Source organism: Apus apus, chromosome 9 (assembly GCF_020740795.1).
Source record: "Apus apus isolate bApuApu2 chromosome 9, bApuApu2.pri.cur, whole genome shotgun sequence".
Lineage (NCBI taxonomy): Eukaryota > Metazoa > Chordata > Aves > Apodiformes > Apodidae > Apus > Apus apus.
Window position 1 is genome coordinate 11,518,002 of NC_067290.1, and position 16,511 is coordinate 11,534,512.

Here is a 16,511-nt window from a genome sequence, read left to right on the forward strand (position 1 = left end):
ATCAAGATCTTCAGCAAACATATCCACAACAGGGACTTCACTAATCAACTGCAAGAAGAATGTACTCATTATACTAGGGGGTTAGGATAAATACTACTCTTTGTAAAGGGTTTTAAAAACTAAAAAAAAAGAATCTTATTTTATCTTCGTTTCCCTTACAGAGAAGAACATGAGGCCCAGAATAAAAAGAAAAATGGTCTTGATCTTTGCCCACCGCAAGTGAGCCTCTATAAATTCTCAGTGAAAACCATCATGAGCTCTGCTGATGCAGATGTAAGTCAAACATTCTCTGCTTATGTATTTCCTCATAACAAGCTCTCCCTAGCTGACTAAATGTCTATAGGGCAGAACACTAACAAAAGACTATAATCCTTTTATATAGGTTATTTTACATATCTTCCCAGAAACAGTAACAGATTAAAAATATTTAATTTTGCCATCTGCAACCAAATCAACCAATTTGATCTAAAGTCTGTCCAAGTTATGGAGAAGGCTTTAATCAGGCTTTGTCTCACTTTCTAAATGTGGCTGGGATGTTTTATAGTTATTTCCAGGAACCAAACCTTCAGTATAAATCAGCACAGCATATTACCTGCTCAGCTTCATACACGCACATGTGTTTCCTTGACTTGTTATTAAAAATTATTCTGCATTATTTTAAAAGCTAACTCCACATTTTTACCTCTGAGTTGTTTCAGAAATAGGATAAAAGCATAAGAAAATATATTCCACTTACTTTATTCTCTTCACATCATTAATCAATGGAACAAATATATTATCATACTTAAAATACCCTCTGAAACTGTGATTTTAATACACTTTATTGAAAAAGTACACAGTTTTAAATTTTTTTTCAATGGGACAAAGCAATGGTCACCTCTATCTACCAAGTCCTTTTGTTGATGAATCATGACTGCCATATGCCAAACTCACATCTGCATGACTTGCAAAGTAAAAAGATAAACCTTTTTTTCAACATATCTTTAAGAAATTATATCACCGACATTTTAAAATCATGAAATGCTGATGCTCTGAATATATTTCATGTCCTCTGTGTTGCACCATTTCCCAGATCACAGTTTATCCATGTATTAGCATGCCAGTTGAACCCATCAGTCTATGTCACCTTGAGAAAATCGTCAATAGCAGAGGAAGAACAACAAGAGGAGGTTTAGCACTAAGGCCTGAGACACCACCACATTCTCTTGCATTTTCCTAAAGAAAAAAAAAAGCCAAAGGAAAATAATTACAAGCTATTACACTCAATTATGATACGAGATTATTTACAAAACTGCATAAGCAGAAGAGGATTGCTGCAAACAACAAAACACATGAACTAAATACCCTCTGGAAGCAATACAGGTACACAACTTCATTGAAGCAAGCGATTGTAGCCTGAAAGTGAGCATGAACTACAAGCATCACACAGTCCTCTCCATGCCATAATTTAGGTCTCATTCTACATTGTATTACACCATCAAATGTATCTTACTCCAGAGTAAAACAGATTTCTGTGAATATATGCTCTACAAGCCACTGTAATCATGTCCCAGTCTCTACAAGATCTCCTTGGTACTACACACATAAGAGTATTATGTAGAACACAGAGTAGTAAATAGGTGTAGTGATCCTTCCCAAGCAACACTATGTGTAAACATAATGACTATAGCATGACAGTTGAGGTACTGAAGCCAGGTACAGAAAAAAAAATGAACAGCAAAAGGTCCAAACCATCTCTAATGAGGAATCTTGTGGTCAGTCCTTGACACAGCATAAATTCTCAGATATTCCTGGCTGCCAGTCTGTGCTCACATCCTAACATGTCCTCTTGTATGATACAAAGTCTACAAAAGCAGCAAGTCAAGACATTGTCTAAGGGAGTACTAAAAAGATATGAGGCATTTAAAATGTAATACACTTCCCCTACTACTGTGTTCTTAGTGTTCAGAGTATTTCCTTTAAAAAAAAAAATAATTAAAAAAAAAAACTACCAGAGTCTAAAAGAAAGGAAAAATAAGTAGAAACTTACTTCAGGGTGAAATCCATGACAAGATTCTGGGCGTCTTCTTATCTTCTGAGATTTTAAACGCTCACATTTAAGGGATTCATTATGTACAAAGTAGTTAAGGAGAGGTCTGAGCATTGCATTTTAATATCCTGAGTTTATGTGAGTTTTGAAATGAATATAGCGAAAATCTTTCAGCCCCTTCCTTCCTCTCTATCAGAAACCCCAGGGGATATGTATAGTCAACACAAGAAAAAGAAGGTAATTCTAGTGCTTTCTCCTCAGTGATCCAAAGTTTAGACAGTACCATTTGCACTTGCCCTGCTGTCTGTCTTTCCGTAATAAGTCTGCAATAAAAGCACACTGCAGGCTTCTTTTGATAAATTCAAACTCATGTGAGAAAACAAATCCTGAACTACAGGACAGCACAAAAAAAAAAAAAGTGGGGTAACTAAAAATCATGTGTTATATCTACTTTGCTACATATTAATATTTTTGGAAAGCAGGATTCTGAAACATTTTCAATACCCCAGTCTAACCCTAAAATAAAAAAAGATAACTGTAAGTTCTAATATCAGCAGATCCATTCTCGTAAGAAAATTACATACTAATCTGAAAGATGTTCAGCTATCTACGTGTGCCCATACGTGTTCTTTTAATTTGCATTGGCTGTTAAAAAAAAAAAAAAAAAGTGAATTCTCCTTCCAAATAAGAAAGTATTCTCAGCTGCTTTAATTTCAAACAGCCTCAGCACTCTAAAATGGATAATGTATTCTTAAAGCATGTAATGCAAGTTTTAAATAATAAGAATCTTTTCAATATTTGCATCTTGAATCTCTTTCTGACTAGTTTGCAAATAAAAGGATATACCTTATTTCTATAGGTGCCATAGTAATCGGTGGGATAGAATCACAGAAGCATTCATTATCTACTACCACCATGAAGAGATTGCTGCTTGGGATTTGCTGGATAACAAAAGACCTGCACATTAAAAAGAAATCAAATAATGGTGATGTTATCTGTATTTCTGAGCAGGAGGGGTTTTTAGGGGGTTTTGAACTTGTCAACAATACCTGTATTATAGTCACAAATACAACTGACTTTATATATCATACGATATCTCAACAAGCCATAGAAGCAGGGGGCCTTGGGCAATGCTTCCCTCAGTTCACAGAATACAGTTTTCCAGTTTGAGATATACATGATGCTGGCAGGTACACAGGTGAAAAAGAACAGGCTTATACTGCTGCTACTTTAGTGAGGAGACTGGGATACAAGTGATTTACTAAAGAGTTTATCAGATTTTTCTTTTTCAGGTTTCAATACTGAAGCTCTGCTCTGTCATTAATACCTTTCTATGTATTTATGATCTGGAATTTTTCAGTACACATGAAACTGATCTGCAAGAATAATGAAGGTTCTTTTGCAGCCACATAGCAACAAGTCACAGTCTCAAACTTTAGGCTCTACAATCACATTAGAGCCTTTATTCACTCTGGGTCTTGCTTGAAGCAACATGAACTACTGAGAAAGATCTCAGCTTTCATCAGTCCTCTTGAGAGTAATTTTATTACTGAGCCAACAAAACAGAGATTAAGCCTCAAAATCTTCCTAAGCAAGGAGATTTATTTTAGAATAATGACGACTATATGGTACAAATATGGTGATAACTCAGCACCACATTCAAATTAAGACAAAGTAGGCAACTCAAAAGGAGAGAGAGAAATAAAGACATTGCTTGTGAGAAGGAAAGCACCCAGGGGAGATCACGAAAGGATCCTGTGGGTACTATTCAATAATCCACATAGTTAGAATGAGCTGAACTCTTAAGCACATACCAAAGAGAAAAGGGAGAGAAGGCAGAGCCAAATAGGCACTGTTTAGCCTTTTATTTTAAATTCAGGACACTATACAAAGAAAGGCTTTAAGGCTCAAACCAAATTCTTGGTAAATTTTTAAAACAATCTGTCAGCATTTATACATCATATCAACAGAATTTCTGTCATATCAAGTATCCCTGGAATCCAGCAGCTCCAGGAATTAGGTGTTTTTAGTGTGGTAGGCTGGTAAGTGCACAGAACACTAAGGGTTTGAGCACCAAGATGATGTGGAGAGAAACGTATTTCTCCTCAGCCATCTTTCTTTAAAATACATATTGTCTTACTAAAATAACTCCCTGCTTTTTCCAAAGATCACAGAATATGAATGAGCAGAGGGGGCGGAGAATGTTCAAACCTTGCTTCAGAAAAAAAAGTTTGGAGAACTTACTACAAAACTGTAGCCAAAGGAAAGATTAAACACATTTCAGTATTTTTTAAACTTACTGAACCTCCCTTAAAATTACACTTAGAGTGATCTGCAATATGTTAGCTTTATGTTTATACATGAAATACACATTTATGGCATAATGTAAAAGGCTGAACTTTATAAATGTACCTACCAAACAGCTGGAGCATGTAGCAAGACTGACATCATTGTAATGGAGCATCTGTGGCTTTGTGGGTTTGTGTGTGGGAGAAATGGGGCCAATAAAAGGAAAGGAGGGAAAATCTTTAACAGACAGTAACAGCAAAATTGTACTGCATGAATTTCTCAAAAGAGTTATGAATAAATCAAACCCTAAAGGACAGAAAAAGAATCTTAATTTTATTCCCAGAAATTGGCACAACTTTGCTTTCGTGCAGCCTGAAATTTATATTCATTTTATCTCTAAAACCAGCTCAGAAAAGGACCCAAAGGGCATGAAGTCATGTAACAATTAACTGGATGCTAAATGATTAATTTCTTTTTTTTGAAGAGAAAGGAGTAATGACTCTCTTTTTGTACCTACAGTGTGCCTGACACCAAATCCTTTGGTGACAGCCCCTTTCTGTGGCCCTGAGGTGAATACCAAAGCCTGTGAGAACACATGTAACATATAGTCAGGCTCAAAGGTGCTATTTCAGGAAAGGCAGGAATATTTCCCATTTTGGTCCTTCATCCACCTACTTCTCTGGGATGGCTAAGGGCTCTACAGTATAGGCTATTGCCTTCCCAAAGAATAGGGGGGGGAAGGAGAAAAAAAAAAGGAGAGCTTTTTGTATCACTTCACCTAGCTGGAATGACAAAATAAAGCACTTCAACCCAGAAGAAAGTTTTCACTACAGAACTATGATGCTGATTAAGTTACTATATTGCTACCCTGACAAAACAGTCAAAAGCTACAAAGATCTGTAGAAATTAGATGATACAAAAAAATTTGCTAGACCTGGCAATTTGGGGAATGCAAACAGCAAATATTCTCATTATTCTACAGCCTGTTTATCTAATACAGATGTTTCTGAAGTGTCTAGCCTTAAGGTGACTGCCACAGAACATGAGACTGTCATCTAAAGAGCCATAAAAAGATGAAAGTTCTGGTTCACTGCAGCATTCTTTTCCATGGTGCATTATAATTAATAACTTGCAAAGTGAAAAAAATGAGCTTCTCATCCACCATACTAGAGGTATATTCAAAAGAAAATATTATCTTCCACAAGCAGTAAATGAATGTTTTCACAATTCTCAAACATAATCTTGAAATGAAGCTGTAGAGCCAAGTGTGTCCTCACCAGTCATTGACTTGTGAGGTCACAGGCAAAGGATTAACATATCAATAAGTGAAGACAGAGGATTGAAGACAGAGCTTGAGTCAAGCAAATAATTAAGGGTAAAAAAAATTAATAGTATCCAATTTAGCTTTCTTTTCTATTAATAAAATGTGCACAAGCAAATTATGCTTCTTTCAGCTGCTGTAATTTAAGATCATTTCACAGCCATGAGGTATTCTTACCCTCACTGGATCAATGGCAAAGAAGTTTCTGCCAGTCGCAACCACTGCACTGCTCTGTGACTATTCAGATAATTCACATAGCACTGCTACCCTGCCCAGACTGGACAAAGCACACAATCATCCCAGCTGCAGGTCTTTCTGTTTGAGTTCAGCTTCCAGTCTCCATAGTGATATGCACATGCATCTTTGAAATTCATTTTCAGTGAATGATTGTGCCAGTAAGTCTCAACAATTGAACATTCACAGAAAACAAAAGGCACATAAACACAGTCAGAACAAAGTCTTTCAACTACTGAAATATTCCACTAAAATGTTTCATTACATAAGCCAAGATTCAGTCCTAATAGAGGAAAAACCTCTAGCAAAGCAGCTTCCATGACTGCAGTGGGAAATAAAGTAAGTTGCTGACAAAGTAATGAAAATGGTCTTGTCTCTCAAGTGAGCTCCACTGCAAGTCTCTCAAGTTTATATTTCAATAAGCATTTCTGAACACCTGCTGGCTTGGGCTGTCATTTGGGTCACTGGCCATAAGGGAGCCAACTCTCAGGGACAGAGTAAGGGTTTTTATTGAACTGGTTTAACAATCAAAATAAAGTCTATGTTTAATAGCCTATGTCTAATATTAATGCAAATGCTTTATGTTTAAAGTGTAAAGCTATTATTGTGTTACTATAAATCTTTTAATTTGAACCTTTTTCTTTTACACCAGTATCATTCACTGTAGTTCGATAGTGACAGAACAGAAAAAGCCTTGCATGTGGCTTCATACATAAAATGGAATGAACTCTTTGGGTTCCTGTTATGTTGAAGCTACACTGAGTCACTAAGAACTTGAGTAATAATTTCCCACAGCTTCATGTTTTACTTGGAAATAGTAAATATTTGCTTAAAGATGCAAGTATTTATTAATCTGTTTCTTGAAAATAGATTTTTCATTATGAAATGGAAGAGGAAAAGACTTGGAATTAAAGTACTGCTGCATTCAGAATCCTAATTGCTAAAGCCATGGTTTTGAAGGCATGATAAGAAAGAACACTTTTAATGCATGTCTGGTGGCTAAATAACTCCTGTCACAGAGAACCAGTGCTTTCTAATTTCTTAAAACAGCCTAGAATATGGAAAGCATCATAATAGAACTATAATACAAACAAATCTTGAAGGGCAGTCACACCAGCTGCCTTCTTGCATGTGACTCAGGTTTCTGCATTAGAAGGATAATCATCTCCAACACCAAACAGAGTATAAACAGAAACTCAGATTATTCAAGGATAATTCAGAGCAGGAGCTTGGCTTCAGTGATCTGAATCATCCTCTGCAGGAGGGTTTTTCTCTCTCTTTCATGGCTGGACAGTGATCCTGCAGAGAAATACACCCTGAACAGGGTGAAATATGATGCCTACAGCTAAGAGCAGACTACACCACCTGTTCTAAAAGATACCTTCACACCTGTTTTTTTTTTTCCCCAACATTAATCTCTTCCCTTTTGCTTGTGTATGTAAAAGTTTTCATACAGTGATGATATATATTATATTGTTATAATAATAATTTATTCCACAGATTTTTTCTTTTTAAACACAACAGCTTAATTTAAAAAATGTTAGCTCTTTCTGTTATTACAAGAATTACTTTCTCCTGTAGGGAGGAATAATTAGAAGATATACTCCAGGCAGTAAAGGACTAAGGGAGAACTAGAAACCCATGTGGGAAAGGGACAGAGGGAAGAAGGTTATTAGTGAGTGCAGCAGGTGGCTTTGTTGTGGGGCCTCTGCAGCCTGTCCCCTTAGGGATTTCTAGCATCTCCCACGTGATGAGAACAGGCACAGCAGCAGCAAGGCAGAGCTAGACCCTTTTTTTCTTCCTGGCTGCTGCATTCATGAGGCTGCTATATCTCCTGAAGAAAGAAGACCAGCTTACTGGCCAAACTGAAGCTCCCATCCCTCTGCAAGTCACTTATTTCCTTGCTTAATGCAGGTCATTGCTTCACTACAACTACGTGAATCAGAAGGTGCAAAATCTGTATGTGAAAGGCTTAGCATCTTGTCTCTGAAATGCTGCTGGCTTCACCTTTCCTTCCTTAACACAGCTGGATCCATGACAGCCAAAGCTAAGCTAATTCAGTAGCAGACATGCAAGAGATGTGTCTTGACCAGCTAAGCAAATGCAACCTTTCAGTTTTTTACTCTCTACTATTTGACTATAACAGCTGCTATTAAAGGAAATCTATATTACTGTTAAACAGCTTAGTCTCTATATTTATATGCAGAAGGGAGGATCCATTTCATTGTCCTCTGATGTTAAGTCTGGGACAGGATATTTGAACACAGACCTGAGGTTTCCCTACTAATCAGCAGCCACTTACATAGTCCCAGAAACACCTTATCTTAATGTGTTAAATGCAGCATTATTTTGTGTGGCACTGAGAGTGGGCCAGACAACTGGAAAGAGGACACAGTCATATTGGAGTGTTCAGACTGAGGATCCCAAATGCCAGCATTTATAGGTATTGCACTGAACTATTTTTCTTTTCCTGACTTACAACCATGCTGCCATTAGCTGGGGGCCAGTGACACCACTACATGACTTGCTTCAACAAAAAAGCATGGTAGTAAGCCTCTTGACAGCAATCAGAAATCACTGATTTTCAGATCCATTTCCTCCTTCTTATTGCAGATGGTCACAAAGGCTGCAAAGTGTTTGCTGGAACAAAATGAATGAGAAGCAGCACGTACCCCTGAAGATACTTTTACAGGATAATACTACACTTGAGGAACCAAAAAAAATTTAGAGAAAATCTCTACCCTTTTTTCTATGAGATGTAGTATATTTATTTGTAACTTGAGGATGATTTGAGCACAGCACCAACATTAAAAGCAATTAAACTTGTTTAAAAACAAAATGCTGTGCTTCTAGATAGAACTTAATTCTTCTTTTCTCATAGAAACATTGCATTATTGTGTTTTGTTTTAAAACACACTTGTTCATAAGTAAAAATTACTGATCTACATGGTGTATTTTACAAACAATATGCACTTTTTTAATTTTACAAAAATATGCTTCTGTTATATCTGTGCTTGTCACAACAGATGCTATCCTGTAGAGTATGTGGTCATGATAACATGGCTTAGGCAAGTTTTTAAACCTAAAAACAATTAAGTGGCTGTTCAGATTCATCTTTAATTTCATGGTCAGGAGCTCATGCAGCCTGACTCAAGGAGGGAAAAAAAAAACCATGGGTATTTTTAATTTGTTTCTGTAATGACCATAGGAACACTTTCATTCTATTGTTTAATGTTAGAGTGATGAAGCGATGACTGTAGGACTTCAGATTCAAATTATGACTAGAATAATATCTCATTTTTGTGTTAGCATATGTCAGTCCTGCACATACATAATAATATCAATCATTTTTAGGAGGCAATAGAATAGATCTTTTAGGTACCAGTTGGTTTGCCCATGCAGATGAATCCTACAAAGCATTAAAGAATTTCACTGAGTGGTTTGAATTGAAATAAACTGAGGGCAATATTTTCAAATTGGCAACCAAAACACATGCACAAAGATATGAAAAAGTAGTCTCAATTTCCATAGTACTCAACTCAAATAGTCCCCAATGAACACTCTGATGCTTGAGCATCTCTGTAAATTCAGTCGTTTCCCTTCAGGCCTTTCAGTGTATTTTTTTGAGTGTGAACCTGCATTAAAGAAGTCTGAATATTTTGGACTAAGATTAGTTGTTGCTTTGGGATTACATGTCATATCTGTCAAATTTGATCTTTCCTATTTTTTAGAGAAAGAAAAATCATACCAGCACCAGGGTACAGTAAATGGAAAATATTGTGCAGTCTGCACTCAAATATGTGTTACTCCCATAACTGTTGGTTGCAAACACTGAGCCCTAATGGTCTGGAACAAACTTGAAGCATTCAGCTGAAGTGCAGATATCTGCTGTGCTGTTTCCCAGCTCCCATCATGTGCTTTCCAAGCTGCTGGCTACATTTCCAACCCACATTTCTCTCACTTATCACTTTTTTTTTTTCTTCAATTAATGAATGAAATGTTTATATCACAATGAAATTGGGCTACTTGGTTGTTGTTTTTTTCAAATAAATGATGATAGAGAATGGAATATCTTTAATGCAGTTTATAAAAATAACATATATGCCAATAACAACATTTCTGAGAGCTGGAGCAGTTAAAGTAGATGAAAAAAAGTAGCTAGTAGTGCTCTCATATGAAGAAAAACAGATAAACTCTCAGCCTTAGGCCTGTAACCTGACCCCATGCTAGCAAAATATTGCTACCACGTATAGCCTGACTGAAGCACCATTTGGTGTTGGTATAAACATACCTACTCAAAGAAAAGTTTAAGATAAAGGATTTAAAATAACAATATCATCCTTATTGTTCCTGTGTCTGCTGAAGGTTTGCAACCCTGGAGAGCCGTGGCGTGGCTGGCAACCACTTTGTTTCAGAGAGGAAACTCCAGAAGTGTCTTTCTTCTTTCGTTATCTACCAGGGGATGCTTTCTGAAATAACTGGTGCTCAGATAAAAGTACCTTGACAGCTGCATATTAGAAATGTTACAAACATCCAAAAGCTGTGAGTATACAGGATTTAGGATGAAGAAAATGTACTTTGTGTAATGAGGAATGTGACAACACTCCTAAGCCTTCTAGTCCAGCCATCCACATTTATGAGGATGTAAGTTAATGGAAAGTTTCAGATCACTAGTTTTAAAATGGACTGCAACATTTTTCCAAATAAACAAAGCTCAGGAATTCCACAAACTTTAAATACAAGTCAAAGTTCATACCCCTAAACAAATCTGAGCTCACTTCTGAGAGTGTGGCATAACTGGGTCTCCACAGGCAGAGTGGGTGCCTGATTCTATGATAAACTGTTCACAAGGAGCAAAAGAGGAGATACAGTAATCAGCACAAAGCAAATCATATCAGAGGTCTCTTAACGCTTGGACTTTCCTTTTGACAGTGGCATCTGGTCAGCAGGAAGATGATAAAGAGGTCAAAGAAGTTATCCAGATTGGAAAATGTAGTTGTACTACAGCATGTTAACCAATGTGTTTTTAGCAGTTTTTTTAGCACTACTTATGTAGCTGTGGTTTGTATTCAGAGACATCTCAGATCATGTTTTTAAAATATTACATTATATCTAAGCTAGAGAGCTAGATTCTAAATGTAATTTAAAGATTAACATGCCAGTTATTTCCTCTGATTTAGGAAGACTCACAAATATCATGTGACATTGTAAAAGCAACTTTTTAATTGTATTAAATGGTAACCACTCTTTCCACAGATTTAGCTCTAGTCTGCTCTGCAAAGATGATATGGCTCAAGCGAAGAACTACAAACTGAAGTATAAAAACTAGGGATGACCAGGAGATTTCCAACAAAATTATAATAAATCCTAGAATGGAAGTGCTCATCGGATGTGCCCACAATGTGCTTTTCAAGGATGTTGTTAATTTATTTCTGTAAATATAGACTTCAGCAATGATTGAGAAGGCCACACCTTCAGAATTAAGTATGCTGCATGTCAGCTTCTCCATAGCTAGTGAAAAGTCTATAATATTTTAGGTAATATGTAAGTGCTCCCTGCATGGCACTCAAAACCTAAAACTCATAATTGTTTTTCCAAGTTAAGGCTACTAAATATCTGTTAAGCTCTCAAATCCTTTAAACAAAGTAGTGCTAAATGTGCAGATGCCCAATGTTTGCATTGTTCTTCATCAGACTATAATATGAACACATTATAAACTGAAATTAATTTCTTAGTTTTAGCAATTCTTCACAAATGTGTCTAACTTTAAAAATTCACTGCAATGTTTTCCAATTTATATAATGTTCCCATTCCAAGCCTTCTTTTATTTATATATTACTACTCAGCTCAATGTATTATGGCATTCACACAACTTTTAAAATCTCCTGTCATTACAAAGCATCCTTTCATTTTGTCAGCTTCTATCAATCAATCAATCAATCAATCAATCAATCAATCAATCTTTATTGCTGCTTATTTAAAATCTAAAATTATATAAACTCTTAAGTAGTTGTAATATTTACACTTCATAGCACTACAAACAGCAAATGGGTGGAGACCACCACCCTCCCACATAGAAGTTTCACGTGCAAACTTCTCAAGCAGTTCAGCTCCAGACTGATGTGGAAGTCATAAGCAGGGAAGTGGGGAGTTAAGAGAGTGAGCTCATCTCACCCTACTAGTTCAGGAAAAAACCTACTGTGAAAATAATGACATTAATAGAATTGCTGGGAAGCTGGCACATGTATCTCTAAGATTTTACACTACTTACAGACAGACCACGTGGTCAGTGTTATTTAGACTCCTGCCGAAAAATTTGCACACATCTGCAAGAAAAGATCACTGTACAATTCCTTGTCTTTCTCTTCATTCTGTAGAGGCCCCCTCATTGAATCTGTATTGCTTGCCATTAAAAATGGCCTTTGATAAAGATGACTGTGGTCAGCATTTTTTTTTACATTCAATACACTTTTTCTCTTTGATTGCTAGTGATTCTTTCATTCTCTAGCTTCTTTTATGATGATTACAACGCAAAGCAAATTGAGAGACAGAAGCTGAATACAGATTTGCATGGTTTTGTCAACTAAACAAAAAATGCCAAGGTTTTTACTTTGGGGGGAACACTGACATAGAAACAGAATAATGATGAAAGGCTGTTTTCAATCTAAGGTGGTGTTCTGTGTATAAGCAGCTACGATACTTCTGAATTCAACAAGCACACTAAAAAAAGTTCTGAAACCAAAAGAAATATTTGTCTATTTAAAAACAAAATCCAAAAAAAACAAACCCCAAGGAAAAAACAAAACAAAACAAAACCCAAAAAACCAAAACCCCTTTGAAAACTGACCAAAGGATTGTTAAACTAATGACTGACAGGCACAGACGTGCCTAGTAACTTATAGATGTCTTGCCCTACTATTTCATATACCTATTTTCTTAAATGAAAGTAGTAATTTACAGTGTTTCCTGAACTCTCCATTCAAAATATACATTAAAGGGTAGAGTTAAATTACCCATATAGTGACTTTAAATTGCACCTGTATGACAAACATTATAATCACGGTTGCCTTTGGAGTGAAGAGGAAGTTACTCAGCACACAATTGGAGATGTGTGGCTAACACACAATATAGTATTTTAAGCTAAGTATAAAGGCCTTTAATAAACAATTCTAGCAGTTTAAATTGCATAATTTGATATTTTTTACAAGGGAAGAACAGGAAAAAAAAAACCTTTTGGGATCTTCTAGAGTTCTGGGGGTTTGTCTACCAATGCTGCTGTTGCTGCAAATACAGACTTTTTAATGCTAGTAAGTATTCCGCAAGTCTACAATCTCTGATTTTCAAAACAGAGAATTTAGATTGAAATAGATTTGAATTCTTGAGACTTCACAGTTAACTACTGGGGCATGCAAAATACTGAGTTTCCCTTGAAGTTACTCCTTGACTTTTATGCACATTTAAGCAAGCTCTCTGAGATTAAGACCTGTTCAACACTGGCAAGATCAGCAGTGAGCAGTTTGGCTCTGGCACACCTATGGCTCAACATGCACACTGGTCTAAACCACTTGTGCACATGGTGTATGTGTACTTGGCATGGCTGCTGAAAAAGCAAATGTAAAAACGTTCACTCTAAACAGAGTATCATGAAATATAGAGAATATTTGGTTTTCTTCAGGGACCTGTAAGATGGAAACAGTAAAATGAATACAACCCAAAATGTCTTCTAGAAGACTGACTATAATTTACTGCCTAAACTAGTCCAGGAAATCTAGGGATATTCTGATGTATGTAGCTGGAGCTCCAAATGAGAAGAAATTGGCCCTTGATGCTTCACTTGTTTTATGTGGCAAGCTGATTTGTTTAGCAGTAAACTAACTACATCTGAAAAGGCAAATGATTATTTATTTCATGGGAAATTGAACTGTGTATTTATTTACACATTTTAAACATGATCAAGTACAGCAGTTTGGCAAGCTTCTGCTGGGAAGGAAATGCAGAAATATTTTAGTAAATGATGGTGCGTCTCAAGATTAAGTGTTTTTTGAAAACCATTACCATTTTAATGTCTGTGGATTGCACTAGTCCTGACACTAATATACTCATGCCCAGAACAATCTGAATCTAATTTGTATTGTTATTTATCTATTACTGCCAAATAAGCACGTTCAGTGGACGAGTCTGAAATTTGCCATTATGACTCCACATGAAGGGTTCAATGTCATCCTGAACTATAACTCCATCACCATTTACCTCTTTTTATTGGCAATGATCAGCACTTAACGCCCAGTCTATAAGAAAGCCAGAGAAGGCATTTGCTAAATTGATGACTTTCCCTGTTGCAAAATTGTCTGCTTATGAACACTCCAATGGGTCAAATATATAATACATGGGAGAGTGTTTAATCAAATAAGTAGTTTCTATCAATTTAACAGGCAATTTACATGTGATACACAACAAAGGCAACACATTCATCTTGTCTAATTAAAACACACACACAAGTCTTACTCAGCGTTAGGATGATTGCAGTTACTTACTTCCTTGCTTCCCTAGTGAAAATATAGCTTTCTCATATTTACTTTTCTATTTATTATGTGTCTTAAGACTGTGCTCAAAGAATCAACTGGGAACAAAACAGTTTCTTTGGGTTTTTGGAATTGACCTTGTGGACCTCTGAGTGCTGCAATTAAAAGAGAAGGGGGTTTTGCTCCTTGGGTCACTGGAAGTAAGGCCAGATTTTTGATCTGCATCCAAGTCCAGTATGTCATCACACATGAACAGGAGAGGTTAAAAGGGCAGATTTTTAAGCATTTGTCTGTGTGACTGCTGCCTGATTTGTATACCCATCGTTTCTACAGTTGAACATGCAAATAGGGCAACTATAGTTCCTTGGTATGTTTCCTTGTGACTGAAATTTTAAGTTATATACTTCATGTATAAATAGTCAGATGATAAGTTGCTGTGCCTTACGGAAGATCTATACCCACACTCATAGCAGCCTGAGTTAATACTGGAAATAACTGAATTTTCCTAAATGAAGCTAAACAAAACATCTGAATTTTCACGCAAAACCAAGATTTGCAATTAGAGAAAACTTTTTTTTGTTCTGCAAACAGACGAGTGGATATACTAAAAAGATCAGGTAACTCTCTGGTCAAATGTCGTAACGGCCATCATCCTTTCTAATTTAACAGCTTGGTCTTTCTAAGAATGTCTTCCCTAGACATTTTTAGTGCTTTTTAAGTATCAACAATTAAATTTTGCAATGCTGAGATCACCAGAAAGCAAAAACTGGTAATGTAACCAGTGAGGATCGCTGAAGAACTTTGGTTGACATGCTCACTTGTATTAAGAATTGGCTAACAGATCAGGGCAATACCTCATAAAACTGCAAGCAGCATCGAGATGCTTATTTAGCTAAAGACTTTGAATTTAATGTCTAATCAAAAACATATCTGCAAGGAGCACAATGCCTTTAAAACCCATACCAAGTGCATTTGGCGTTAGTGTAGCTCTGACGCAACAGCAAGAGTGCCAGTCAGCATTGAGAAAGAAAAAACATTGCTCTTCAGCAATTAACTATTTCCAACACTAAAGCTGCCACAGAACATCCAACAGTCTATAATCTGATTTTTCAGAAGTAATGCTTTTTTCTTTTTCTTTTTCTTTTTTTTAAATTAAAAAAAAAAAAAAAAAGGAGTGGGGGTTTGTTTGCTATATAGGCAAAAGCTTACTGGAAAATATGGAAGCATTTCAAATCTTAAAAAAAATCCTAGTTTTTCTGACTTATTGACAGTGCTTAGAAAATGCGGCTTGACTTGTTTGTGATTGCTGTTTAAATAACAGATTAATTTAATAATCACTAGGATATTGAATAACAATAAATTATGGGTTGGGACAGCCAAACCCTGACCCTAATGACATTCTCATGTTAATTCTTATTTTCTTTCAGGCTCCTGCTTTCTTAATAAAACCTATATTTTTGAAAATTATTTTTAAACATTGCAAATTATCTCAAAGTAGCATTTTTTTTTTGCTAGTAAGAGATAAGTTTACATCTAGAGAGTGTATTTTCTATGTCTGTATACTCTTATTGCCTGACTCAAAGGCTGCTTAAGTGTATAGATGCTCTTCCATTAAGTTTTCAGAGATGGCTGAAAAGTTGAGCCAGCTATTTGTGAAGTAATTAGCATGTAGTCCTTTCTACTGTGTGATTTATTTGTGAAGAAAACTCAATTTAGTACCCATGATTAAAAATAATGATTGAAAGCATTTATAAGAATAAGGCTTAGTTTATAGCTACAGTTGGTAACTGTTCCCCTTGGTAACCATGAAATGCAGAGTATTCCTAGTAGATCAGTAGCAGCACACCCAGGATGGAATAAGACTGAGCCTCTGGCTCTTACTATGTGATTTTGTAGTCTATGACTGTGACTTTGTTAGCAATAATACAGTGTTTGTGCTCCAAAATGTCTTATCTAAGTAACATTATGCAGCTTTGATTAATATCAGTCATCATTTTTACTTCTACTAAGAGACTGCTTTTAGTCTCCTTTTTCATACAAGGGCTTTACAGTAGTGCCTGACACTGTAGGAATAAAAGACAGTGACTTGAATGAGTAACTCCTGACACTAACTTTC

The 16,511-nt window shown here is 36.1% G+C and overlaps 1 protein-coding gene across 4 annotated transcripts in view; it reads right to left on the minus strand.

The window, feature by feature from the left end:
- Nucleotides 1-803: 803 nt before the first annotated feature.
- CACNA2D3 (calcium voltage-gated channel auxiliary subunit alpha2delta 3) overlaps nucleotides 804-16,511 on the minus strand; it is a 373,089-nt gene continuing 357,381 nt past the window's right edge. For 2 of the 4 annotated variants that reach the window (XM_051627833.1, XM_051627835.1), the window contains one exon: nucleotides 2,846-2,986. In XM_051627833.1, coding sequence (XP_051483793.1) covers nucleotides 2,851-2,986 — 136 coding nt within the window. In that variant the 3' untranslated portion in view covers nucleotides 2,846-2,850. Of the gene's footprint in view, nucleotides 1,216-2,029; nucleotides 2,113-2,845; nucleotides 2,987-16,511 lie in introns of those variants that run through there. The other 2 variants (XM_051627837.1, XM_051627834.1) reach the window with 2 other exon arrangements.